The sequence below is a fragment of the Heterodontus francisci genome, chromosome 32 (assembly GCF_036365525.1).
Source record: "Heterodontus francisci isolate sHetFra1 chromosome 32, sHetFra1.hap1, whole genome shotgun sequence".
Lineage (NCBI taxonomy): Eukaryota > Metazoa > Chordata > Chondrichthyes > Heterodontiformes > Heterodontidae > Heterodontus > Heterodontus francisci.
Window position 1 is genome coordinate 6,696,234 of NC_090402.1, and position 27,810 is coordinate 6,724,043.

General features: G+C 44.2%; 2 protein-coding genes across 4 annotated transcripts; both read right to left on the minus strand.

The window, feature by feature from the left end:
* Positions 1–1,006: 1,006 nt before the first annotated feature.
* Positions 1,007–21,309, minus strand: spout1 (SPOUT domain containing methyltransferase 1). Of its 2 annotated transcripts, none has more exons than XM_068012099.1 (12): positions 21,240–21,309; positions 14,105–14,147; positions 12,764–12,877; positions 11,435–11,594; positions 9,937–10,026; positions 9,179–9,228; positions 7,646–7,776; positions 7,172–7,244; positions 5,079–5,177; positions 4,857–4,959; positions 3,765–3,912; positions 1,007–2,064 (listed from the first exon to the last, which is right to left on the minus strand). In XM_068012099.1, exons 2-12 carry the CDS (start codon positions 14,139–14,141, stop codon positions 1,990–1,992), a joined length of 1,080 nt encoding a protein of 359 aa, XP_067868200.1. In that variant the 5' UTR covers positions 14,142–14,147; positions 21,240–21,309; the 3' UTR covers positions 1,007–1,989. The 2 variants fall into 2 exon arrangements, with proteins under 2 accessions (XP_067868200.1, XP_067868199.1); XM_068012098.1 differs by lacking the exon at positions 21,240–21,309 and adding an exon at positions 17,837–17,910.
* Positions 19,329–27,810, minus strand: endog (endonuclease G). 2 transcript variants are annotated; one of them, XM_068012101.1, is made up of 3 exons: positions 27,135–27,810; positions 25,028–25,137; positions 19,329–22,376 (listed from the first exon to the last, which is right to left on the minus strand). In XM_068012101.1, the coding sequence occupies exons 1-3, from the start codon at positions 27,684–27,686 to the stop codon at positions 22,094–22,096; spliced, it is 945 nt and encodes a 314-aa protein (XP_067868202.1). In that variant the 5' UTR covers positions 27,687–27,810; the 3' UTR covers positions 19,329–22,093. The 2 variants fall into 2 exon arrangements, with proteins under 2 accessions (XP_067868202.1, XP_067868201.1); XM_068012100.1 differs by having other exon boundaries at positions 19,329–22,379.

The window sequence follows — 27,810 nt, forward strand, 5'->3', positions numbered from 1 at the left end:
CACAATTCTGAACCATACTTACACTAGAGAGACCTAGGGACAGGATATCCTTACTGAATGTTTTCTGAACTCTGAATCCTGGAATCAGCGACTTTGAAAGTCCAACATCAGGGCCCTGACAATTCCATCCTACTTGTGCTTACACTAGAGAGACCTAGGGACAGGATATCCTTACTGAATGTTTTCTGAACTCTGAATCCTGGAATCAGCGACTTTGAAAGTCCAACATCAGGGCCCTGACAATTCCATCCTACTTGTGTTTAAATTTCTTAGTTGCTGGTTTGAAAACTGTTCCTAAATCAGAATACGGAGATGTTAGTTTCAGCAGTTTGGCATATATGCAAATTAACAGGAACAGGAAGTTAAACTCAATGTGCCTCCAGAGGGTCCATGAAAATGAAAGCTAATCAGAATGTTCGGCGGTCACACCCCTGGGATACTTTGTCGTTGTAGCAATTTTACATCAGCACTGCTCAAACTTCCTTGCTTTTTAAATGGAGTCAAATGGACCCCCCCCCCCCCACAACTAATGTAGAATACTATATAATACCCCTAATATGTAAGTGTTGCATGTAAAGAGTGTTTTAATAATACTTTTACGAAAACAGTTATTTACTTACAGATAACAGTGAGATGGGTGTGTCTGTATCGCACTGCAGAGTCTGTCTTTCCTTGCGCACACACCTCCTAGGCAAGAAAGACAGCCCACTCAGTGCTGCACATGTACCGGCTGCACTCCACTCCCTTCTCCCCTTTCACCATATTCTGCAGACCCCCTGGAAAGTCTCTATGGACCCCAGTTTGAGAAACACTGCTACATTATTTTTATTTCTTCTGTTTTCAGTAAGTGCCTCTTAGATGGCTTGGCAGAGTTAAGGAAATCTCTGGATAATTATAAACAGTTGAGTTCTATACCCTGACATTCTGGCTTGTTCCTCCGGCCCAAACATTCTTCACAAAATATCAAAAACGCAGAGTTGAAAATGATTTGAGGCTAAAACCAGACTATCAATAACCTGTTCTCAGATATACTTTAATGTAAAGCAGTCTAGTAACATGGGTGTAAAGACCAATAATATTCATCTGAAATTTCTGCACACTGAATTTGAAATCTTGAAGGGAGATGACAAGCTGAGCTGAAATGCTTTGGGTTGAAGAGGCTGCCTAGGAAAATTAGAAAAGGCATTCTGCGGATTTTGGAGTATGCAAGATTGGGATTTGAAGCAATGGATCAGTTACTCCGAAAAAGATGAAATTCAGCAAGATGTGACCTCAGCCCAGCAATTCTGACCTGTATCAAGCACAGAATCATGGTTTTCTACAGAACAGCCAATAGCCTACACCTGACATGTGACCAGTTCTCAAAAAAAGAAAACATTTGCAACTGAAAACACAACAAAACAGAAGCATTGTTTTAAAAATAAAACCTTACTCGATATATAAATGGCATGATTCATCAATAATACACCCTAACAGGATTTTGCGCTGCAGTCAACAGCCAGCCTACAGACCTGAAATACAACACTGTGTAGTGATCCCAAGAACAGCAGTGAGGAATGCTCCTGGCCAAACATCCAGACAGACGCTAACAGCAAACATGCCACTGATTCTGGAACTGACAGAAAACCACAGAAGTGGATATTTGTGTCAGACTAATGCCAGCAATATTAATCCGGGTCCTGATCTAAATAATTACTGGACTGCTCGAGGATGAATCATATTATTAAATCCTTACTGCAGCTTTACTGTTGGAAAGCACGTGTTACAAATCTTCCCCCAGCCCTTCCTTTAAACAGGGATCCCACTGCAGACTCTCAACACAAGCATTCCAGCATATTCTTCAACTGCATCACAAGCCAGGGTTGCATTTCTGCAATCTAGAGTTTAGGCTCCAATGTCAGTCAGATGCATAAGCAATGGCTGGTGAATGATGGTCCTCCACGTCACGGGCAGGTTCAGAGTCGGCACGCCACAGAACAGTTACCCTTTTCAATGTGAAGTGGTTCTTCTGACTGCCATGTCAATCTTTGGTCGTAAAGCAGATAGGGTAATGAGAATAGCTTCCTAGAAGAGGGCAAAAACACCAATCACTGTAAAATTCAACCCCAAAAATAACCATCCCCGCAGGGAAAGTTGGAGCGAGAGTCATCCTAACTCCCAATTTAAGGGGAGCAGTGGCTAAGTCTTTGAAGTAGATCCCTTGCCCAGCTGTGGACGGTGGGAGAATTTTCCATTTGAAAAAAGAAATTAAATTATCAATTTTCAAAAGTTTCCATTATCTGATACAGCATATAAAGCTCACTAAATCCTATATTCTCTGGAAAAGCAACAAACAAAAAAATCATATTTTGCATGGCCTGAAGTTACGATGCATTAAAACCATAATTCCACACTCATTTCAACTCATTTGGTAGAATTTACTCAGATGCAGCAAATTGGCCCAGTAACTGGCAGACTCAAGAGGTAAACACCAGAGCTTGCATCTGAGGTCTGCATGTGGCTGTACTGCTGTGAAATGAGTTTGTCAGTCACAGCCTGAGGGGATACAAGGAGGTGGTTTGAAGGGATTCTGGCTGTAGAACCCACACAACAGCGAGCTGACCAACGGCGTGAGACCAGACTGAAAAATCTAAAGGCCACTTTTTGCAACATATTACTGCAGGAGCTCAATAATTTCCATCTTCACTGTCTGCGGCACATTATGGGTACATCCTGGCAGGACAAAATCACAAATGCAGCAGTCCTCTCAAAGGCAGAGCTCGCAAGTGTGTTGGCACTAATCAAACAGAGGCAGATTTGGTGGATCTGACACGTCCACAGGATGGAAGACAGTTGCATATCCAAGGTCCTTCTGTATGGCGGGGTAGCCGGGGCCAGACGACCAGTGGGGCACCAAAGTTCAGCTTCAAGGACTCTTGCAAGTGTGACATAAAGGCCTTAAATGTCGACTATTGCACCTGGGAGTCACTAGCTGGCGAAAGTGGGAAATGACGACACACCCTGTGGACTGGTGTGCACTACCACGATGACCAGTTGCTACAGCGGCTTGGCAACAGGCACCAACATCAAAAACAACAACTCACAGCGTCACTTGGCAGCTTTACATGGAGCACTTGTGATAGAATCTGCCTCCTGAGGATTGGCCTTCACAGCCATCAGCAAAAGTGCACCAAGAGAAGACACCCCACCTAAATAGATTGTTTGCTGCATGTCCATCATCTTTCGCAGATGGAAGGATGTCAATCGCTGCAGGAGACGATGGTCAAACCGTACTCGCAGGTACTCAGTGTTGTCTTTTGCTTAATTGTTCTCCCCTTAACTTCCAGAGAGAAAAGGCAGATCTCATCGGGACTGCACTACACAAATTATAGCAGAATGACGACTGAGATTTTTGTGCGTCTGCTTTGAATTACGTCAGTGATTCCGAGTGCCTCCAAAGCACTTTAATTTACAGCAATATACAAGTACAAACAGCACCAAACGCATTAAAGCTTTGACTCGCTCCCCAACACAAATATGTGTTTGTCATGATACTGCGAAGCAGTTCACGGTCATGGTCTGGACCATCATACACGCCTAACTATATTACGTGGGTACACAAGGCTGGCTGGAAGGAGAAATGGGGAGGGATACTGGGATAGCCTTTGCTGTAAATGCTGAGTACACCGTGTAGGCCTGCAATTCTGAAACTTACACACTTGATACATTGATTTATCTACTAATGTATCAAAGAAATCTGGGGCAAAACATTCCGTGTTACATACCTCAGTGCGGATGGTACGGCTGCCTTGACTAGGACAGGTGTTCAGATAGTGGTGAAAGAGGACACTAGGATCTGTAAGACTGAGGTTTTGGTCAGCGTCTACACTGGCCTCGAGCCCCTGAAGACCACCAAAAACCACCAACAAGTGCCTAAAGCAGGGAGATAAAAAAGGTTACAGCATTTGTCCCAACCATCTATGTAAATCACAGAATTGTTACAGCTCAGAATGAGGCCATTCAGCCCATCGTGCCTGCGCCAGCTCTATGTTCCTATGTACGGAGTGTAATAGAAAACTCTGAAGGGTTTCAGAAAGGGACTGGAAACCTTCTGGTATCTGGAGGTTATTCAATTTTTTAAATGATGAACAAATCTCCTGTGCCATTGCTCACAGTTAAGATGTATGTTTTTATAAGGACGGGAGCATTATACCAAGTAACTCGCAGTGGTGTCCTGCTGCTGAAGGCTGCTTAGCCATAAGACAGCTTATACCTTTAAAGCCACAAGGTCTAATTACTGTACAATTTTTAGTGCTATAGATGTTTCTCAGTAGATTGGAAATGATTGCGGCCTTGAGACAAAGTAAGCAAAAGGCAATACAAAGGCTGAGGCAAATGAGAGTTAATTGTTTTTAGGTCAGGGAATCTTGCAGATTGCAAAGGGTTAAGTCAGTTTCGAGTATTAGTCACTGGCTTTTCTCAAAACAATGTATGGTATCTGCAGTGTAATGTCAGCACTCATTGTTTTACTAAAATTTCAAACGGGTGGGTGAAATGTTTATGTCATGCTTGAAATATGACAATTCATCTCAGAGGAAGTGATGCCGAGGTAAAGTCGTATTACTGTTTATGGGAGGAGCAAGGAAGGAAGAAAAGGGAAAAGCAAGGCTAAAGGAATGGAGAAAAACTCAACAGAACAGAAAACAAATGAAATAAACTATAACAAAAATGTGGTCACAAAAGCACTTTCTGCAATAACTGGTGATCAGCACTGGCATTACCAGCAATCAGAAAATGCACTTGAGACTCTGTAGTTCTTACTGAATGTCTGTGATCCCAATTGCCCCAAGAGAAGGAACACAGACAACAAACCTTACCTGAATGAGGGGAGTGTAGCATTGTCAATATTTGACCCTTGCTCAGATGTGCCAATTGAGAGATCATAGCCATCCTTGAAAGGGCATTCTGTAAATACAGCACCTACGAAACAGAAACAGTAAGGTTTTTTAATTTAAAATTAAAATCTCCCCTTTTAAACGTTTCCTTAACCTTTGAATCCCAATAGCATTAATATACCAAGAGAAAGATTTAGAACTCACTGAGGCACGAAGCAAGTCGCACCATGTAACCCCAGTACAGACCAGACTCCGTCCGGGGAGCATGAGGTGTGACAACTGTACCCTTCACAACTTTGCTCTCTGAAAGTATAAAAAAGAACCGCATCAGGATTACAGACAGGGTTAATGGCACCTCTCTTGCAGGAGGATTGTGCATCCGAAGCAAAGAACCCTGTTTTATATAATCAGGCTGGAAGCTAATTCAATTCAGGTGCAGGTATATTTCCAATAGGGAAACTCAAAAGTTGCCAGTGAACCAAAACTGAACAAATTCTGTCAGAGGAAACAAATAATTGAAACCAATTGGACAAATCTTGCACCAAATCTTAGTTTATAAAATAAGCCACCAATGGGAAAGGGATTTAACATAGGAACATCAGTAGGCCATTCAGCCCCTTGAGCCTGTTCTCCCATTTAATGAGATCACTGCTGATCGGTATTAGTTTTAGTTTAGTTTAGAGATACAGCACTGAAACAGGCCCTTCGGCCCACCGAGTCTGTGCCGACCATCAACCACCCATTTATACCAATCCTACACTAATTCCATATTCCTACCACATCCCCACCTGTCCCTATATTTCCCTACCACCTACCTATACTAGGGGCAATTGCTAATGGCCAATTTACCTATCAACCTGCAAGTCTTTGGCATTTGGGAGGAAACCGGAGCACCCGGAGGAAACCCACGCAGACACAGGGAGAACTTGCAAACTCCACACAGGCAGTACCCAGAATTGAACCCGGGTCGCTGGAGCTGTGAGGCTGCGGTGCTAACCACTGCGCCACTGTGCCGCATCCACCCGCCTTGGCTCCATGTCCCTTTATACCCTTGTTGTAGTCATTTACGGCACAGAAGGGAGCCAATCAGCCTATCAAGCCCATGCTGGCTCTCTGCAGAGCAATCCAGTCAGTTCCACTCCCCCACTCGAGCCCCACAAGTTTATTTCCTTCGAGCGCCCGTCCAATTTCCTTTTGAAATTACTGATTGTCTCTGCTTCCACCACCTCCGTGGGCAGCGAGTTCCAGGTCATTACCACTCACTGTGTAAAAAGGTTCTTCCTCACATTCCCCCCGCATCTCGTGTCCAAAACCTTCAATCTGTGTCCCCTTGTCCTTGTACCATCAGTTAATGGGAACAGCTTTTCCTTGTTTAACTGCCTCAGCCTGTCATAATCTTGTACACCTCTATCAAATCTCCTTTGCTGCAAAGAGAATAACCCCAGCTTTTCCAACTTAATCTTGTAACTAAAATACCCCATCTCTGGACCCATTCTGGTAAAACTCCTCTGCCTCCTCTCAAGGACCCTCACATCTTTCTTAAAGTGTGGTGACCAGAATTGGGTGCAATACTCTAGTTGTGGTCTAACCAGAGCTCTATAATGGTTCAGCACAACTTCCCCGCTTTTGTATTCAATGCCTCTATTTCTCAAGCCCAAGATTCCATAAGCTTTGCTAACCACTCTCTCAATATGTCCTGCCACCTTCAATGATAGGTTTTTGCTAGACAAATCTATCAATCTTGGATTTAGAATTAAAAATTGAGCTAGCATCTACTGCTTTGTGTGGGAGAGCGTTCCACACTTCTACCACCCTTTGCGTGAAGAAGCGTTTGCTAACTTCATTCCTAAACAGCCGGGCCCTAATTTTCCTCCACCAGCAGTAAAAGCTCTCTCTATCTGCCCTATGAATTCTTTTCAAAATCCTAAAAAACCTCAAACAAATCACCCTTTAACTTCTATATTCCAGAGAATACCAGCCTATTTCATGTAAATTCTCCTCGCAATCTAACCTTTGGAGCTCTGTTTGTATAGTTGTAGCAAAACTTCCTCACCATTATATTCTAGTCCTCTCATTATAAAAGGTAACATTCCATTAACCTTTTTGATTTTTTTTTTGTATACCTGACTACGATGTTTGAGCGATCTAGGAAAACATTGGAGCAATTTACAAAGTTACGGTTCCCTCTGCCACTACAGATCCTATACAGACCAAACTCCACAAAATCAGATTTTTCCCACCATTATTTTAGAATCTATTTTAATGTTACAAAACCAGTGGGTTCTGTTCATTTTTACCTGAGTTTTCACTCTTGTGTAGTTGAACCGTAACCCGGAGACCAGCTTGAAGTTTTCTGTCAATCTGTACTTCCTAATTTAAATTAAAACAAAAATGAGTAGAAAAATGGAAATGGAAGAGTTCCACTCAGTACAGTTTACAAAGGGAACAATTTGTAGGGCAGGGAGTGGGACTAATTGGAAAGCTCTTTCAAAGAGCTGGCACAGGCACATTGGGCTGAACGGCCTCCTTCTGTGCTGTATTACTGTATCCTTCTATGATGGCATCAGCTTTGCTTTCATCAGTGTGACTGATTCACACTTGGTTCAGAAACATATTCAGCTCTCCTGCCAATCACATCCTACCAGCATTATCTATGAATGGTGTGCACTACAACTACTAAAAGACAACCTACAGAGCTGCGACTGAATGCTTTTCAATGATTCAAACTCCAAGCCAGCATTGTTAATGGACTTGGATCGTTGTGCACAAACCTTTCTCATGCCACAGTTTACGAATGATCCGTTCTTGGGTTTAGATGGCCGTTCAACAACCACTCCCTCACGGTACTCAGATTCTTCACTTATCCGCATGTGGTGTGGGCTGTCGAGTGGATTCAGGAGGCCTAGAACATAATACAGAATTTACAGCACAGGAACAGGCCACTCAGCCCCACAGGTTTATGCCTTACACAAGCCTCTTCAACTAACCCCATCAACATATCCTTCTATTCCTTTCTCCCTCATGTTCTTATCTAGTTTCCCCTTAAAATGCATCTATGCTACTCCCTGTGGTAGCAAGTTCCATATTCTAACCACTCTCTGGGTAAATAAGCTTCTCTGAATTCCTTCTTGGATTTATTAACAATTTATAAAGCACCTTTGCATCCTGATAATGTCTCAAAGTGCTTCTGCTGTTATGTAGGTAATATGGCAGCCAATTTGCTTACAGCAAGGTCACGTAAACAGCGAGGAGATAAATGACCAGTTAATCTGGTTTTGATGGCCTGGTGTGACAAACGTTGATCAGGACACAGGCAGAACGCCCTTCCTCTTAGAATAGTGCCATGGGATCTTTTATTTTCACCCAAGAGGGCATGTCATCTAAAAGATGCCCCTGACACTGTAGCACTCTCTCAGACCTACAGTGAAGCATCACCCTGGATTATATGCTCAAACTCTCGTGTCAGGTTTGAACCCACAACCTTTTGACTCGAGCTAAGGGTGACAACACAAGAAGTCTGAACTCAGAAAGCAGCAGGACACAATAGCAGCAGAGTAAACTGGACTTCCACTTCACATTCCTGCAGTCATGGGTTCAAGTCAGGGTAAATGCCTAGCTCCATTCTGCCTGATGCATTTTTAACTGGCTCCACCCATCTCAGGCAAAGCAAGGCATCTAATTTCAGGCAGGGATTCTTACTGAGAAGGAGGACTGATCCGTAGCCCTTGCTCACTCTTGATCCTCCAGCTGCGCAATCCAGCCTCTGCTATCTTGCAATTATACTAATCTTACAATAATCCTCAAGTGGAGAAATACAGCTCTGGCACTCAACTCTGCCATTCGATATTGTTGGTAGAGGAACAAAAACACACAAGTGCCATCTAGCGACAGGAATTCAGTGCCATCTGACGTACAATAATGAACATCTCTGTAGACGTTAGAATCATACAGCACAGAAAGAGGCCATTCAGCCCATTGCACTTGCGCTGGCTCTTTGAAAGAGCGACCCAATTAGTCCCACTCCCCCTGCTCTTTCCCCACAGCCTTACAAATCTGTTCCCTTCAAGCATTTATCCAATTCCCTTTAGAAAATTATTGAATCAGCTTCCACCGCCCTGCATTCCAGGTCGCTGTGTAAAAAGTATTTCATAGAGTCATAGAGAGATACAGCACTGAAACAGGCCCTTCCCTTCATGTCACCTTTTTTTTTGCCAATCACCTTAAACATTAGTCTGAACCATTGCGTTTTGAAATGGACAAATCGCAGCTTTTGTGTACGTGTGGGGCTTTCCAGACCAGCTTACCTGCAAACTGCAGATCCTGATGTTTTGGAAAGAAGGATTTTCTCAGGTACCTGGTTACACAAAGGAGATATCACTGTACAGCTGTAGGTCTTAGTCATAGAGATGTTGACAATTAACATATACATTAGAAACCAAGCTTTTTTTCTAACCAAACCAGAGCTTCTGCACATTTTACAAGCAAACCAAAGGAGTGGCAACACAGGGCAAGGAGCAGTGGTGGTAGAGATAGGGTGGATTCTCCAAATGTGCACTCCTAGCACGGAGTCTCACCAAACGGGAGGCTATATTAAGAAATCCATTGAATGGGCAGAGAATTGATGGGCTCTACCTGTGAGCGAGGTGCTGCAACAGGGGGAATCCACTGAGAAAACTGGTCCTAATGCCTTAAAATTTTAAGAATAGGATTTTGACAATCATCTGAGGTGAAAGCCTCCATCACTGACTATAAGAATCTTTAGTTAAATGAGTTTTGGGCACTTTCCAACCAACTCCTTGTAGCCGTCAAGGCCCTAAGCTGTGGGATTCCCTCCTTAAACATCTGTCTCTCTCTGCATCCTTTAAGACGTTTCTTAAAATCCTGACCAAGCTTGTAGCCTCCCCTCTGCATATCGCCTCCTTTGGCTCAGTGTCAATTTCTGTCTGATTCCGCTTTTGTGAAGTGCCCTTGGGATGTTTTGCAACGTTAAAGGTGCTATATAAATGTATGTTTCTACTGTTATCGTGCTCAGTTTTTAAAGAACTAATGGTACATTACTTACTGTGGACACTCGAGGTATTGCAGGATCCGCGCAAGTTGCACACTGGCATGTCCTTTTCTTCCAATTCCTCGGAATTCACCTTCTACACTCCTGGAGTTACAAATACACATCATAAGTTCCAATCCAGCACTCTAGATCAATCCAGCGTTTCCCTATTCTACATGCCACCCAAATGACTATCATTTGGTAAAGGTGCTATATAAATGGAAGTTTCTGTTACTATATTAACATTGGCTGGCTCCCAGTGGTGAAGGTGTTAAAATTCCATTGTTCTTGGACCTGCTTTGGATTTCAACCGGCAAAAAATATCTTAAGTTCAGGGGAACACTTGAGACAAGACTGATTTCTGATATACCCAGTAACATCCCCACCTCCTCCCTGCCATTTCATTCCTTCTCTACAAAAGTTTCCCCACATTATAGACCAGCTCTGACCCAGATTCCACTAACATGCGTCTTTCAAATTCTTGTGTGGGATGCACCCCCTCCCATCCCCCATTACAAATCCTGGCAAACTCCCAGGGTCCCTGTCAAGTTTAAAAGATTGAGGTGTGATCTGATTGTGCTGTTTAAAATATTAAAAGGATTTGATAAGAGTAGATATAGAGAAACTACGTCCTCTGGGGGTGGGGGGGGGGTGGAGTCTAGACAAAGATTAAAATTAGATCTAGGCCATTTAAGGAGGGAAATCAGGAAGCACTCTTTCAAACAAATCTAGAAATTTGAAATTCTCTCCCCAAAAAGGCTGTGGATACTGGGATGATTGGAGCTTTCAAGACGGAGATCAACAGACTTTTGTTGGGTAAGGGTATCAAAGAGAAATGGAGCAACGACACGTTAAGTGGAGTCGAGGTACAGATCTAATTGGGTGGCAGGACAGGCTTGAGGGGCTGAATGGCCTCCTTCTGTTCCTTCTTAATGTATACAGGAGGAGAACTGGAGCAACCCGTATGGGCGGCGCAGTGGTTAGCACCACAGCCTCACAGCTCCAGCGACCCAGGTTCGGTTCTGGGTACTGCCTGTGTGGAGTTTGCAAGTTCTCCCTGTGACCGTGTGGGTTTCCGTCGGGTGCTCCGGTTTCCTCCCACAGCCAAAGACTTGTAGGTTGATAGGTAAATTGGCCATTGTAAATTGCCCCCAGGGTAGGTAGGTGGTAGGGGAATTGAGGGGATGTGGTAGGAATATGGGATTCATGTAGGATTAGTATAAATGGGTGGTTGTTGGTCAGCACAGACTCAGTGGGCCGAAGGGCCTGTTTCAGTGCTGTATCTCTAAATAAAATTTTTTTTAAAAAACCAGAGCTACCACTGCCATTCTTCCAAGTGCACAAGAAACAGAAGCGGAGCTTGCTTATTGGCCAGGACTCCAAAGGTAGTGCAGGTTAAATTGGAATTAACAACTACAGACTATTCAATGCTCCAAGGAACTTTAGTATTTAATTGAAGCGCCAGATCTATTTGTAACAGGGTATGAATAACTAACACTTATGGTGACCTTACTTTGCATCTTCTCCTTGTTCGTCAAAGACCACAATTTCATCGACACAGAACACCGTGCAGGCACGTGCTATCTGTCCAGCCAAGTATGTCCTGAGCTCTGGAGATTGGGCATTGTCCAGTACTGACCCTGGTAATGCCACAGTAACAGTGTACAGCCGACCTAGAAAATATAAATTATATGGTTAGTACATATCAAAGCTGGACTAGCATACAGTAACATTTAACAATTAGTGAGCAATGAAGTGCAGATTTGATCCCCTGTGGCACTGACTAAGGAGCAAAGTCAAATTTCCAGTGTTGATTTGTTTTGAATATAAAATTTCCAACCATCACTCCTTCAGGTAAATGTTTTAAATAGTTATTGGATTTTTGTAAAGTTTTCCATTTTGTTTTTTCAGTGTCCTCTAATCAAGTACTGCTGGCCTCCATTAATAAGGGAGAGATCTTATTGCTGCTCTCCCTGTGCCACACACTGTCTGGGAAACAGGTCAAATCTGCTGCAAAGAGTTCATCACTGTTACCCTTAACTGCTCGTCCCACCAAAAATTAAAACTTGCATTTACCCACCACCTTATGTCTTCTCAAAAGTCTCAAAGCGTTTTGCATACAAATAATTACTTCTGAAGTGCAGTCATGTAATGTAAGCATGCACAGCAGCTGTTTTTCCACACAGTAAGATCCCACAATGAGCAATGCAGAAAGCTACGGAGTATTTTTGGCAGTGTTGAGGGAGGAATGTTGACCAGGACACCAGGGGAATGCCTTGTTCTTTTCTGAATGCTGCCATGGATCTTTAAGATCGACTTGAATTACCAGGACAGAGAAAGGGCCTTGTTTTAATGTCTCACCGGCAGGTTATCCACAGGATTTTCTGCCCTTACATTGAAGGCAAGATCCAACTACTACGTGATGGAACATGAACCCAGCTTTCTTACAAAACATCAAGTGTCATCTTATTAATGGTGCTTTTAACTAATGAGGTTAAAAATGAATGCAAGTTCTTTCTAAACCACATTTTTGTGGTCTTTAACTTTATTCATATAAACACTATTGATGCAGCAGCAGAAGGCACTGTGTGGGTCACCAGTGCACGCTCAATTTCCCCTATGAGGTGAAGAGAAGAAGTTGGTCCCGAGTAGGGGCACCTCTTCTAGCTGCGTAGCGAGCGAAGAGAAGTAAGTTGCCTGGCCACCCACTCAGCTGTGACACGGTGCGTGGCATGCGAAATCCAAACCAGGCAGGAAAGAATAATGCAAAGACAGGAGAATACCTCAGGTTTTAGAGTTTTATCCCCATGTTTACAATGACGTTTTAAAAGATTTTTTTAACCTTTCTGTTCTTTTTTTTCCTCTAGATCCTTCTGTACTTTCTCTTTCTCAGCCCTTTGTTTCTCAAGTTTCTTCAAGAGTTTAAGTTCTTTCAGTCGTTTTAGCTCCTGTTTCCCTGGAGACAAGAGGAAATTCTAGAGTTAACAGATCTTTTTACACCACAGGCCACACTGTTCAACCCATCATATAACTTACAAGACTGGAGTTTGCCTGTCTGGCTTTCTATTCTTGCATTTAAATTCTATTTTAACAGGCTTTGAGCTGCAGAGAAATTGCATGCTTCTCCACCACCAGTCAGCTTTGTGCCTTTAATACCACTTGACAAATTAGCACACTAGCGAGAATGCTGCCTGCAAGATCTCTTGTTGCTGGTCAACTGATAGTATACCATTTTCCATAACTCCGTAGACTGGTAACTTGCTGACAGGTTATTTGCCAATGCCACCCCAGGACTGGGAGGAAGCGTGCAAGAGCAACCTAGGAGGTCGCTTCCTCAGACTCTTTTCCCCCCCTTCAACACTGGGGAATTAGCTGGTCTCTTCTCAATGTCTCTCACAAATGAGATCAGGGACCTATTAGACATGGAGCACTGCATTAAGATGCTGTAGAGAGAGAAACTATCCCATCCTCTTGGCTATAGGGGGATGCAGGGTGATCAGCAAAACAAATGCAAGAGGGACAAATCAGTTAAAACTAGAATGAATAAAAGCAAAATACCGCAGATGCTGGAAATCTGAAATAAAAACAAGAAATGCTGGAAATACTCAGCAGTTCTGGCAGCATCTGTGGAGAGAGAAGCAGAGTTACCGTTTCAGGTCAGTGACCCTTCTTCAGAACTGACAAATATTAGAAATGTAAAAGGTTTTAAGCAAGTAAAGCGGGGCTGGGGCAAGAGATAACAAAATAGGTGCTGACAGGATAAAGTCACAGAGAATAACTGACCAGAAGGTCATGAAACAAAAGCAAACGGTATGTTAATGGTGTGGTGACAAAGCGATAGTACCAAGAGGGTGTCAATTGACAGTAAAATGAACAGCCCTGGCCCCAAGCACAAACATGAAAAAAAACAGTGGGTCAGTTATTCTCTGTGACCTTGTCCTAGCAACACCTTCTCTTTTGTTATCTCTTTCCCCATCCCCGCTTTACTTGCTTAAAACCTTTTACATTTCTAATATTTGTCAGTTCTGAAGAATGGTCACTGACCTGAAACGTTAACTCTGCTTCTCTCTCCACAGATGCTGCCAGACCAGCTGAGTATTTCCAGCATTTCTTTTTATTTAAAATTAGAACGAAGACTGGACAAGCACAAATACAAAATATAACATAAAAATTAAACACTTACTGGCTTCTTTCGATTTCCTCCAGTCAGATCTAGTCATTTCATCCTTAAAAGAGGATCAAATCAGTAAATTATACAAACATGTACCATGTGCACTGAATACTGGAGCTCACACAGAAGTTCAAGAAAGCAATTTACTAATACACATACTGCATCAATGAAAGATACATTTGCACTTTTAAGTTGCAAGACTTTGAGCTTATTCCAAAAAAACAAATCAATAACCCTTACTATTCGTTACATATATCGTATGAAAGAAATGCTTTAATATTGCAAGAGTGAAGGATACTTGATAGTAACTGTTGATTTGTAGAAGGAAGTATTAGGCCACTTCTTGACTCAGGTGATTTACTTTTTCTGTGAATCTGACTTTTTAAAAACTGTGAACCAATAAAGACTTTTTGAATATGTAAATAATATAAGGACAAACATTAATTGTATTCTACAGTAAGGGTTATTGACAGTGATGAAAGGTGGCAGCATCAGGGCCTCACTGTCTCAGTGTTCTTACAATATTAATTTTTTTACAGTATTAGTGGCCCATTGGTTGGACTCTATAGGAGTGGGGTGCATTGGTCAGTGCAGTATCTGTAAAGCATTGCTTAATCCATTCATATGAAATTCTTCCATTCACTATTTTAAAATCAAGTTATTAATGCATTTAAAATAAACAATTTACATATGCATCATAAATAAAATAAAAACAGAAATGCAGGTCTGGCGACATCTGTGAGAGAGAAACAGAGTTAACATCTCAGGTCAATGACCTTTCATCAGAACTGGGAATAGTTTGAAATGTAATAGATTTTAAGCAAGTGAAATGGAAGTTGGAAAAAGATCAAAAGAGAAGGTCTGTGACAGGGTGGAATATAGGAGAGATTAAATGACAAAAAAGTTGGTGGTGCAAGGCCAAAGGCCTTGAGTCAAGTAAAGGAACAAGAAATGTGTCTAGAGGACGTGTGAATGGCAGAAAGAACAGCTGCTGTCCTAAACAAAGAAAGAGAAAAACAAGACAGTAAAACCGAAGCCTGCATAGACAAAAGGAAACAAAACGGGGGCAGAGGTTATGATCCAAAATTGTTGAACTCAATGTTGAGTCCGGAAGGCTGTAAAGTGCCTAACTGAAAGATGAGGTGCTATTCCTTGAGCTTGCATTGAGCTTCATTGGAACACTGCAGGAGGCCGAGGACAAAGAAGTCGGCGTGAGAGCAAGGTGGTGAATTAAAAAGGCAGGGAAGCAGAAGCTTGAGGTTATGCTCGCATACTGAACAGAGATGTTCCGCAGAGCGGTCACCCAATCTGTATTTGATCTCTCCAATGTACAGCAGACCACACTGTGAGCAGTGAATACAATATACTAATTTGAAAGTACATGTAAATTGCTGTTTCACCTGGAAGGAGTGTTTGGGGCCTTGGGAGGGAGTGAGGAGGTAAAAAGGCAGGTGTTACATCTCCTGCACTTGCATGGAAAGGTGCCGTGGGAAGTGGAGGGGGTGTTGGGAATGATTGAGGACTGGACCAGGGTGTCATGGAGGCAACGGTCCAGTTTGAATGCTGAAAGGGGAGGGGAGGGAGGATACATTTGATGGTGGCTTCACACTAGAGGAGGCGGAAATGTCGAAGGATAATGCATTGAATAAGGAGGCTGGTGGAGTAAAAAGTGAGGACAAGGGGAACCCTATCATTGTTCTGGAAGGGTTGAGAGCAGAAGTGCGGGAAATGGGATGGAAACAGTCGAGGCCGTGTCAACTATGGCATGGGAATCCTTGGCTGATGAAAATGGAAGACATATGGGAAGTGCTGGTGTGGAAGGCTGCATCATTGGAACAGATGCAACCGAGACGGAGAAACAGGGAGAATGAAATGAAGTCCTTACAGGAAGCCGAGAGTGAAGAACAGTAGTTAAGGTAGCTGTGGGAGTCAGTGGGCTTAAAGTGAATATTGATTGACAGCCTATCCCCAGGAATGGAGACAGAAAATTCGAGGAAGGGAAGAGTCGGAGATGGACTACGTGAGGTGAGAGAAGGGTGGAAATTGGAAGCAAAGTTAATGAAATTTTTCAGTTCAGGGTGAGAGCAGGAAATAGCACTGACCCTGTGAGGGAGGAGGCCCCTGACTAGGAGTGGAACAAGGAATGTTCCAAATATCCCACAAAAAGGCAGGAATAGCTAGGATCCAAGCGGGTACCCATAGCAACACCTTTTATTTGAAGGAAGTGAGTGGTGTTGAAGAAGTTGTTCAATGTGAGAACAGGTTCAGCCAGGCGGAGCAGGGTGGTGATGGATGGAGACTGCTCGGGCCTCCATTCAAAGAAGCGGAGAGCCCTCAGACTGTTCTGGTGGGAGATGGAGGTGTAGAGAGATCGGACGTCCACGGTGGAAAGGAGACGGTTCGAGCCAGGAAACAGGAAACTGTTAAAGTGAAGGACGACATCAGAAGAGTCGTAGATGTAGGAGGGATGAGACTGGACAACAGGAGAAAGCACAGAGTCAAGACAGGAAGAAATTAGTTAAGTAAGGCAATTAGCAGGCTGAAACAATAGATTCACCAGTGCAGTCCTGTTTGTGGAGATTGGGAATGAGGTAGAAGCAAGCTGTTTGGGGTTGGGGGACTATGGGGTTAGAGACTGTGGGGGAAGATCTCCAGAGGAGATGAAGTCAGTGCCAGTCCTGCAGATGATTTCTTGACGTACAGTGGGGATGTCATGTCCGGGGGAGGTAGCAGAAAGTGTCAGAGAGCTGGCGTTCAGCCTCTGTAGAGATCAGTTCACCAGACAACAACAGCACCACCCACGTGAGCAGGTTTGATGACAATAGTAGGGTTGGACTTTAGAGAACGGAGTGCAGCATGCTCCGAGGACGATAGGTTCGTGTGAATGAGGGAAGCAGAGAAATTGAGGCGGACAATGTGACGCTGGTGGTTCTCAATGAAAAGATCTAGAGAGGATAAGAGGTCAGAGGCAGGGATCCAAGTGGAGGGATAATACATATCCATCATATGCAGACACATCCAAGAATGCTTTCCAAGTGATCAATCGTGAATAGCAGGGGGACAGAGAAAAGAGGTCAGAAGAGAGTAACAGGTTTAAAGTCCAGGTAAAGAAACAACAAACGTGTATTTATAAAGCACTTTTCACAAGCTGAAGATGTACTTTTGAAATGTAGTCACGGTTATAATGTAGGGAAATGTGCCAGCTAACTTGTGCACAGCAAGCTCCCACAAACGGCAAGGTGATAAACAACCAGCTAAAAAAATTTCTAAGTGATATTGGTTGAGTGACAGCAGAACGCCCCTGATCTTCTTGGAATAGTGGCCGTGGGATCTTTTACGTCCACCTAAAAGGGTGGACGGGACCTTGGTTTAATATCGTAGCCAAAAGACGGCACACCCGACAGTGCAGCACTCCACTGAGAGTCAGCCTTGATTATGGGCTCAAGTCTCTGGCGTGGGACTTGAACTAGGAACCTTGTGACTCAGACTGCGACTAACTGAGCCTTTATGCCGCTGGTCTGAGGGTGGATCTGGCGAGGAGGAAACTTTCATCAGCAACAAATTCAATCAACTCGCAGCCAGCAATATGTGTCGGCTAAAAGCTGCTTAAAGGGACTGCTGGACCCATGCTTCTTCCCACAGCGCCTTTTTGGGGGGGGAGCCCCGTCCCTACGCATTCTCTCCATCCCCTTCCTCCTCTTTTATCCCGGCCCCGGTGAGGTGGGCGGCCCCGGCCTGACCCACCTGCTGCCCCTTCCAACGCTTCTCCCGCCGCCGCTCCGGCTCCGCCATGTTTGCCGCTCAGTCGCCAAAGGCTCGCAGCAACAGCCGCTCCGATTGGACGCTGTGCGCGGCCCGCAAGCTCCGCTCTGATTGGTCCTCCCCCAGTAACAGTTCCAATCAGCCGGCGGGGCTGACGTCAGTGCCAGGCCCCGCCCCCAGCCGGTGTCCCCAGGTGGAGGAGGCGCCACCGGTGTCTGTGTCACTCTGTCCCAGCAAAGTTTACACCTGCTTTATCAGCAGGGGAAAGGTGAGACCAATTTATTTATTTTTACACAGTGAATTGTGATCAGGAACGCGCTGCCTGAAAGGGGGTTGGATGAAGATTCAGTAATAACTTTCAAAAAGGAATTGGATAAATACTTGAAAAGGGAAACTTTGCAGGGTTATTATGGGGAAAGAGCAGGAGAGTGGGATTAATCGGATAGCTCTTTCAAATGGGCCAAATTGCTGTAAAATTATTAGAATAATCAGTTCATTTTATTCAAAAAAATATCCATTTACCCAACCCTTGATTCCTCGTTGGGTTTGAGACCAGAGATGCTGAACACTCCCAGCACCTTGTCCACGTCACCATTATTCTGGCGTGGACCTTCCCAGCCAGTGCCAGCTGGCTCCTGGTCACCCAGGGAGAGGGCTATTGGCCTGGAAAATAGTCAGTGTCTGTTTTCAGGCCCAATCCTGCCCTCATCCAACCTCCACGTATGAGCATTGCCAGCGGGAGTCAATGCTATCAGAAGTGGGAACTCTTTACCCATTTTTCTCCTCTTTAACCCAGAGAGCTGTGGATGCTCAGTCATCGAGTGCATACGAGACTGAGAGAGATTGATTTTTGGAGACTAAGGGAATCAAAGGATATGAGGAAAGGACAGGAAAGTAGAGTTGATGTAGAAGTTCGGCCATGATAGCACTGAGTGGTGGAGCAGGCTCGAGGGGCCATATCGGTACTCCTGCTCCTATTTCTTATGTTCTTAAGTCTGAGTGTAGCATCCCGACAAACTCCACAACACCAGCTATGATCAACTAACTCAGTGCACACCTGGGAACTAAACTGGAACCCTTCCTTGTCTGATGGTTCAGCTACTCACTGACTTAAACAAAGTCAACAGGGAGCTGAGAAAATAATAGTAACCAATTATAACCATTTCTGTCTTCTTTTCAGTACTATTTCTCTTCCACTACATGATTTAAACTTTTTTTTTTAATTATGTAATAATATTTTCAGGACCGATCAAAAATGGAAAGGAAAAATAACATTTAAAATTAAGTAACATTACACAATCGTTTTTGACTGAAAATTTATCAATAATATAGTTGTAATTGTTTTAAAATTGCAGAATGTACTCTAAATAAAGCACATCTTGCTAATTTGCCTAAACTTGACTTTTAGAGTTCAAACTAAGATCATGTACCCCTATTGAGAATGGCTCATACTGCAAAATAGAGGAATGACGCCTTCACGATCAGAACTTTGTTTAATTTAATATCAATAAAGATAAGTAAACTGTAATGACCCTGGGTTTTACATGTCACAATTAGCAATGTATTTTGTCATGGTCCTGTAGTATTTTTTTCTCTGGGGAATATGCAATTTGCCTTTAAGGCTTGCAAAGGATCAGTACTGCTTTAAGAACCAGCAAGTTTCAGGAGTTATAGGAAGGTGCGTTTTCGTTGCCTTGGATACAGCCATTTGGAGACTGCGATTCAAAGGGTGCATTCTCGTTACCATTGATATAACCACTGGGAGTCAGCATCATGCGATACATTTGTTACAATTCAATTTTGAACTGGCTTTTTAGTTGAAGACAGTTTGTTCTAACAGAACACAAGCAGGCAGCTGGGGTTAGACCTGAAAAAAGAGCTCTCAGCCATTTAAACTGAAGGAACAGAATTTTAGTCTGTTTACTTATTATCTCTCAAAATTCTAAAAAACAAATCAAGCCAAAACGGAGATCTCTGATAATTTGAACTGAGGGAAGGGAAGTTAGACTGTGACAATCTTTTATCCCTCAACAACTCTAAAGTCAAACTGATTCATTTAAAAAGTGTTTGCAAGTTGTTAATTGTTGAAATTCGCTGGAGAAGGAAGCATCACTTACTGCTGGAATTAGACTACGGACTGTTCTACTGTGGAAGAACCTTTTTCCCCCCATCGGACGGCTGTGAGGACTTCAAGCAACATTGATTGGACTGTAAATTTGCAAGGACTCTTTTTTTTCTATTTTAAATGTTGTTTATATCTTCATAGTGTTTAAGAATTTAGTTGTTTTAATTAAACAGTTAATTTATTAATTTAACGACACCTGGTTTGGTTAGCCTCATTCGAGGGTTATTAGATGGTACAATTTGGCTAGGTCTTTCTTTAATTTGGAAAGTTTTAAATGATATGTTAGGCGATCTGTGGAGCGACGGGATTGAATTAACAGTGCGTTTCTCCCACCACAATCAGAATCGTATATTTTGATTGGGGGCTTTGACTGGAGTGGTGGGTCGTAACAACTTTAACAAAAGAAGCGGTACTGATTTTAAAAAAAAGACATCCTTTTCTTAACAAGCTCGTACTGCATTTACTATCGGTAAGTGTGACAGGTATGGATTTGTTGGGCCTAACCACCTGTTTCTGTGCCTTATAATCCGATGTAAATAGATCTACTCAGTGACAAACTGGCTACGAGCCCCCTTTTCCCTGATAGCTCTGCATTTCTTCCTTAAAAAAAAACTCTTCAAAAATCAATCTTTGACCGCACCTTTTGGTGTCTCCTAACCTTTCTGCGGCTTGGTGCTTGGTTACTGCTCGAGAAGCTTCTTGGGATGGTTTAAAGAAAAATGACATGCATTTATATAATGCTTTTCACAACTTCAGGAGGTCCCAAAACCCAATTGAAGTACTTTTGAACTGTTCTGATAAAAGGTCATTGACCTGAAACGTTAACTCTGTTTCTCTCTCCACAGATGCTACCTGACCTGAGTATTTCCAGCATTTTCTGTTTTTAATACATCACAGTAACAGTTCAAACCTGGTCTGATCAATACCCCAAGCACAGCCACTGCATTATTTAAATATACCCTCCAAATATTGTGACATTAATCTTTATTTTCCCACACAAAAATAAAGTTAAACGTTAGTTATAAACATGATCTCTCCCTACCCCATAGAAAAGTTAAAACTGGATTAATCATTGAACTAAAGCCTTTATCTCACGTGGGAATGTCTAAATGCAGCACCACAGCAGGGCTCCAGCTGCACCCACTTTTCCTGCCAGTGCCCACCTGACAGGGTCAAACTCCCACTGACTGGGAGTGGGTGGTTATTACTACCTCTCAGCTCAAACCCAGACGAGACATCCCAACACGGAGTGATACATACATTCCACAGGTTCTCGGTTTGATGATATTGCGTCACAGTAGCCGATGAAGTGACAAATCTCAAACTGGAATCATGGGGCTAGGCGAAACTCGACTCCCACTTTGCCCACTCGCAACATCACAGGTGGGAGATTGCCTTGGGGGAAACAAGACTTTAAAGAGAAGACATGCGCACTTCAAACGATGCCTCGCTGTTGGCCATCACCTGGCAGCACCTTCCACACCCGCAGCCTCCACAAGTACAAGGGCAGCGAGTGCACAGAAACACCATCATTTACAAGTCACACCCATCTTGACTTGGAAGTACATCATCGTTTCTTCACTGTTGCTGGGTCAAAATCCTGGAACTCCTTCCTTAAAAGCACTGTGGGAGCACTTTCACCACAGACTGCAGCAGTTCAGAAAGCAGGCTCACCCCACCTTCTGAAGGGGCAACTGAGAACGAACAATCAATGCCAACCTTGCGAGGGAGCCCACATCCTGAGAATGAATTTAAAAACCTGAACCATCTGATCTCTGGAAGCTGCGGCAAGACAGCCCAAAGTAACTTTTCCTACCAATTAGGAGAAATCTTAAAACATGGATAATAATCCACTCCCAATAATTCAACAGAGCTTTCTCTGCACTTAAATGTTTTAAATTATCCAATAATAATGCCAGTTAGGCAACGTAACTAACTTATCAATGGGAATATTTGGTACTTAAAACATTCAAATGATCAGATAATTTGAATGAAGTGACTTGGGAATTAGGAATAAAGTTTACTAACTATTTCAAGCAATTCATTAAACGACAGTAGTTTTTTTTTCCCCTGGCTGGGAAAATTCAGACCTCGGTCACTGCCCGACGTGCTGTTTATTTGCTGCTGGCAGTAATGGCCTTTAGGTTATTGGTTCTTTTTAGAATATTACTGACAAACAGCAGGCCAGAAGCCCGCTCAATGCTTTCAATCGGCACCAGGAAGCGCTCGAGGGGGATATTCTCCACTACTGGCTGATTAGGCATCACGTACGACCGCAGTTCGATTTCTCCACTGTGCTTCTCCAGTATCACCACTTTAAAGATGTGCGTCGGGACAGCAACATTATTCTTCCCAATGACCTGATACTTCACGTAAAGTTTCCCATCTGGTTCCGCCCTGCTTTTTAAAAAAAAAAAGCCTATTTTAAAAGAACTTTCATTTCCGTCACGCCTTTCGTGTCCTTAAGACATCCCGAACGCTTTATGAGAACATAAGTCGGCCATTCGGCCCTCAAGCCTGCTCCACCATTCAATACGATCATGGCTGAACTTCTGCCTCAATTCCACTTTCGCGCCCGCTCCCCCATATCCCTTGATTCCCTGAGACACCAAAAATCTGTCTATCTCAGCCTTAAATATATTCAATGATGGAGCATCCACAACCCTCTGGGACAGAGAATTCCAAAGATTCACAATCCTTTGAAGAAATTTCTCCTCATCTCAGTCCTAAATGATCGGCCCTTTATCCTGAGACTGTGACCCCCGTGTTTTAGATTCCCGACCAGCGGAAACAATCTCCCAGTGTCTACCCTATCCAACCCCCTTTAGAAACTTGCATGTTTCAATGAGATCACCTCTCATTCTTCTAAACTCCAGAGAGCGTAAGCCCAATTTACTCAGCTTCTCATCAAAGCTCAACCCCCTCATCCCAGGGACCAATCTAGTGAACCTTCACTGTACTGCCTCCAAGGCAAGTATATTCTTTCTTAAATATGGAGACCAAAACTGCACACAGTATTCCAGGTGTGGTTTCACCAAAGCCCTGCACAACTGTCGCAGCACTCCCTTATTCTTGTACTCCAAACCCCTTGTAATAAAGGACAACATGTCATTTGCCTTCCTAATTGCTTGCTGTAGGTGCATGCTAATTTTGTGCTCCTTATTCGCATACAGCAAAATCCCTCTGAACATCAACATTTAGAAGTTTCATGCCTTTTAAAAAATATTCCGCTTTTCTGTTCTGACTACCAAAGTGAATAACCTCACAGCCAATGAAGTGCTGTTTGAAGTCCAGTCACTGTTATTTTGTAGGCAAACACCAGAGTCAGTTTTCGCACAGCACTATCCCACAAACAGCAATTAAATAAATAACCAGTTTATTTCTTTTTCATGTCAATTGAGGGATAAATATTGGCCAGGACACCAGGGAGAACTCCCCCACTCTTCTGCAAAACAGTGCCCTGGGATCTTTTACATGCAGCCAAGCAAACAAGGCCTTGGTTTAACATCACACCTGAAAAACAGCACTTCTGCCAGCGCAGTCCTCCCTCAGTACTGTGCTGATACGTCAGTGTAGATTCTGTGCTCAAGTCCTGTAGTGGGACTCGAACCCACAACCGTCTACTCAAGAGGTGAAAGTGTTAAACACTGAGCCAAGCTGACACTTAATTGCTGCAGAATAAACAAATGCAAACTTGGCTGCATTCCCTTGATTATAGAAGACTGAGGGGTGATCTGATCAAGGTGTTTAACATGTTAGAAGAAGTTGATAAGGTAGCTACACAGAAACTATTTCCTCTGGTGGGACAAGGGGGATAACGTTAAAATTAGAGCTAGACCATTTAGAAGGGAAAGCAGGATGCACTTCTTCACACAAAGAGTAGTGGAAATCTGGAACATTCTGCCCCAAAAAGCAGTGGATACTGAGAGTCCATTAAGATTTTGATGTCTGAGCAGTGAGTCTTTCGTGAGGTAAGGGTATCAAGGGATATGGAGCTAAGGTGGGTAAATGGAGCTAAAGTACAGATCAGCTATGGTCTACTTGAATGGTGAAGCAGACGCAAGGTGCTGAATGGCCTCCTCCTCTTCATATGTTCCTAAATAAGTTTTACAGTGTTCCATAGCTGCGTACATCAACTTTGTTAAATGTTTAAGGGGTTGATGAATTTGCGGGAACTGAAATAAAGACAGAAAATGCTGGAAATCCTCAGCAGGAACAGCATTAATGCGTCTGGTCGATGACCGTTCATCAGAACTGGGAGCTGCTTCTGTGTGACTTTGTACTGTGACTGGTGCGTGGTGCGCAATGTTGCTCTTCACTCATTCTCTCCCCACCCCCTTCTTGTTGTCTCTGTGTCTGAGGCTGGGTGTCTCACCAGCTCCTGGGATTCCATCAAGTCTACAGGGAGTCTCCTCCTAATATCCCCTCACTTCCTCGATGGCTCGGTGGGGTAGAGTGGGGTGGGGTGGGGGGTCAGAGAGTGGATTTGGAGGCAGTAGTAGCTGCAGCTGCTGAAGTTGGGAACTCAGCAGCACAAGCTATGGTGATGTACTTTGCCGTCCTGTGCTGGAAAGTCTGTATTCATGTCTCACCTATTTTCTTCCTTGCCCTCCCTTCCTGTGGGTGTTGACTCACCTCTTTAGGTAACAGTTGCAGAGATGGTACCTCACCTAAGTTGGCCATTATGAACACCTGAATCTCGACAGTAAGGCTATTTGACTAGGGAGGGGCGTCAAAGCCAAGTCTAATCCTGTCCTCGGCCACTATCCGTATACGTGTACTTTGCAGCAAGGGTCTCTGAATAACAATGAGGAGCAATGAAAAAAAAAACTTCCCTACGCTATGGGGAAATATGTTACTCAGCCTGCGATCGGCTAACACAGGATAGACCAGGAATCAACACTAATACCTTCCTGCTCAGCGTATGCCAGAGAAATACCTTCACCTCTAAGCCTTGTGAATTTTTTTTTTAATTGCCTGAATTACAGTGGGTTTTAATAATGAATTCTCTTCTGTTCTATGTAACTCGATGAATAGGTGGATCATACCTCGGCAGGTAGAGGGGTCCAGTGCAGACGTACACATTCTTGTTGTACTTGGTCAGGTTCCGGCAATACTTCTCTAAGTTGTTCCAGGCATTTTGATTCAAATTAGGATTCTAGGGTTGGAGAGATGAAGATAAACAGAGAAAGTACAAACTATTCCTAACACAAACAAGGTTAATATTCACACATTGTTTTCTTGTACACATACCATCTAGAAGGACAAGGGCAGCAAATGCATGGGAACACCACCACCTGCAAGTGCCCGTCCAAGCCACACACCATCCTGACTTGGAACTATATCGCCATTCCTTCACTGTCGCTGGGTCAAAATCCTGGCACTCCCTTCCTAACAGCACTGTGGGTATACCTACCCCAAATGGACTGCAGCAGTTCAAGAAGGCAGCTCACCACCACCTTCTCAAGGGCAATTAGGGATGGGCAATAAATGCTGGCCTGGCCAGTGACGCCCACATCCCATGAATGAATTAAAAAAAAAATTCCTCCATAACATGAAGCCAATGAATCCTTATGTCAATGTAGGATTGCAGTGTGTGAATAATTTGATACATGACATGTGGGTGAGTCCTTGGGAGAACAGGTGACTGTGAACCTGTGGTTCCCAAATGTTTTTAACCACTGAGGGGGGGGGGGGGGGGGGTTTCCTCACCTCATGGTGTGGAGTCTTTTATAAACTAACTGACAGAGATTGATCGCTGTGATTCGTTACCAACTCCATTATCATTGTAACATGGGACTACCAGGATGGTAGAAGATGGACTAATGCCACTTGGTCTTTATTCATCTATCAATTCCCATGTTCCAGTGTAAAACTTATTTGCTTCACTCGTGAAGGTCATCATTGTCCACTGTAGTTCTCCATGATGACAGATGATAATTACATCAATAAACCTTGCCAAAAATAAAGACGGACCAGAATTTGCAGGGCTATGGGGAAAGAACGGAGAGGACAAAAAGACTTGCATTTCTGTAGCGCCTTTCACCTCAGGATGTCCCAAAGTGCTTTACAGCCAATGAAGTACTTATGAAGTGAAGTCACTGTTGTAATGTAGGAAATGCAGCAACCAATTTGTGCACAGCAAGCTCCCACAATCAGCAATGTGAGGAAAGATTGGATAGGCTGGGGTTGTTCTCCTTGGAACAGAGAAGGCCGAGCGGATTGAAATGTACAAAATTTTGAGGGGCCTGGATAGAGTGGAGATGAAGGGTCTATTTACCTTAGCAGAGAGGTCAGTGACGAGGGGGGCATAGATTTAAAGTGATTGGTAGAAAAATTAGAGGGGAGTTAAGGAAAAAAATTTTCACCCAGAGGGTGGTGGGGGTCTGGAACTCACTGCCTGAAAGGGTAGTTGAGGCAGAAACCCTCAACTCCTTCAAAAGGAGTCTGGATATGCACCTCAAGTGCCGTAACCTGCAGGGCTATGGACCAAATGCTGGAAGCTGGGATTAGAATAGGTGCATTGTTTTTCAGCCGGCACAGACACGATGGGCCAAGTGGCCTCTTTCTGTGCTTAAACTTTCTATGCTTCTATAAAGACTGGATAATCTATTTCTTAAACATACAAATTAGGAGCAGGCCACTCGGCCCCTCGAGCCTACCCCGCCATTCAACAAGATCATGGCTGATCTGATGGGTAACCCTCTTTACACAGAGGGTGGTGAGTGCCTGGAACTTGCTGCCGGGGGAGATGGTGGAAGCAGGTATGATAGCAATGTTTAAGAGGCATCTTGACAAATACATGAATAGGATGGGAATAGAGGGATACGGTCCCCGGAAGTGCAGAAGGTTTTAGTTTAGGCAGGCATCAAGATCGGCGCAGGCTTGGAGGGCCGAATGGCCTGTTCCTATGCTGTACTGTTCTTTGTAACCTCAACTCCATTCCCGCCTACCCCTAATAACCTTTCACCCCCTGTGATGTTGATTGAGAGATAAATATTAGCCAGGACACAGCTCTTCTTTGAAATAGTGTGGTGGGATTCTTTACGTCCACCTGAGGGGGCAGACGGGGCCTCGGTTTGACATCTCATCCAAAAGATGGTACCTCCGACAGTGCAGCACTCCCTCAGTGGGCTGAGCGACTCCCCATCTTACCTGCGGGACCACGTTGCTCAGGTAGAAGGTGTCATCCATGCAGTTCTGGCTGTGCCTGTGGTTGGCGGCCGCTGCTAGGTGGCCCCGGTCGAAGCCGCTGCCCTTGAAGTCGCTGTTCCGGGCTCGGTGAAACTCGTGGACCGACTCATCCTCCCTGAACTCACTGAGACTGCGGTCGGAGCAGGGCCGGCCCAGCCTGGCGGCGTCCAGCTGCTCCAGCACCCACACGGCGTTCCGGGTGCGGGGGTCGTAGGCCAGCACGTAGGACTCGCGGGTCTTGACCTGGGACAGAGCCGGGAAGCCGAACTTCATGATCTCGGCCGCCCGGCTGGGGGCCGGCGGAGCCGGGCTGGAGGGCAGCAGCGACCCGCTACCGCCCCGGCCGATGGCGTCCGCCGCCGCCGCCACCGCCGGGATCGGGATCACCGGGAAGCGGGTCAGGGTGTCGGGAGCCTCCCGCTCCCGGTGGGTCCTGAATCCGAGCCCCAGCCCGGCTCCGGCGGCCAGGGAGGCTCCGGCCAGCAGCCAGCGTGAGCCCAGCACCCGCCGCATTGCGGGAACCGACCCAGCAAATGTATCTCTTTGTATTTTGTGAATGGAAACTTGTTACTTTGACATTGCCTCGCGCGCTACAGCCCGAATGTAACCAAATCGACAGCTGGCGCGGGAAATTGAC

What these genes read in the sequence shown, in the direction of transcription:
- spout1 (XM_068012098.1), bottom strand. Translation starts at nt 17,884, where the DNA reads ATGGCGGAGCCGGAGCGGCGGCGGGAGAAGCGTTGGAAGGGGCAGCAG. An exon ending in GAACAAGGAGAAGATGCAAA is followed by an intron (nt 10,027 to 11,434) that starts GTAAGGTCACCA and finishes TTGTAACTCCAG; the next exon opens with GAGTGTAGAAGGTGAATTCC. An exon ending in GCTACACTCCCCTCATTCAG is followed by an intron (nt 3,913 to 4,856) that starts GTAAGGTTTGTT and finishes TCCCTGCTTTAG; the next exon opens with GCACTTGTTGGTGGTTTTTG.
- endog (XM_068012100.1), bottom strand. Translation starts at nt 27,686, where the DNA reads ATGCGGCGGGTGCTGGGCTCACGCTGGCTGCTGGCCGGAGCCTCCCTG. An exon ending in TGAGCAACGTGGTCCCGCAG is followed by an intron (nt 25,138 to 27,134) that starts GTAAGATGGGGA and finishes CTCCAACCCTAG; the next exon opens with AATCCTAATTTGAATCAAAA. An exon ending in GGACCCCTCTACCTGCCGAG is followed by an intron (nt 22,380 to 25,027) that starts GTATGATCCACC and finishes TTTTTTAAAAAG; the next exon opens with CAGGGCGGAACCAGATGGGA.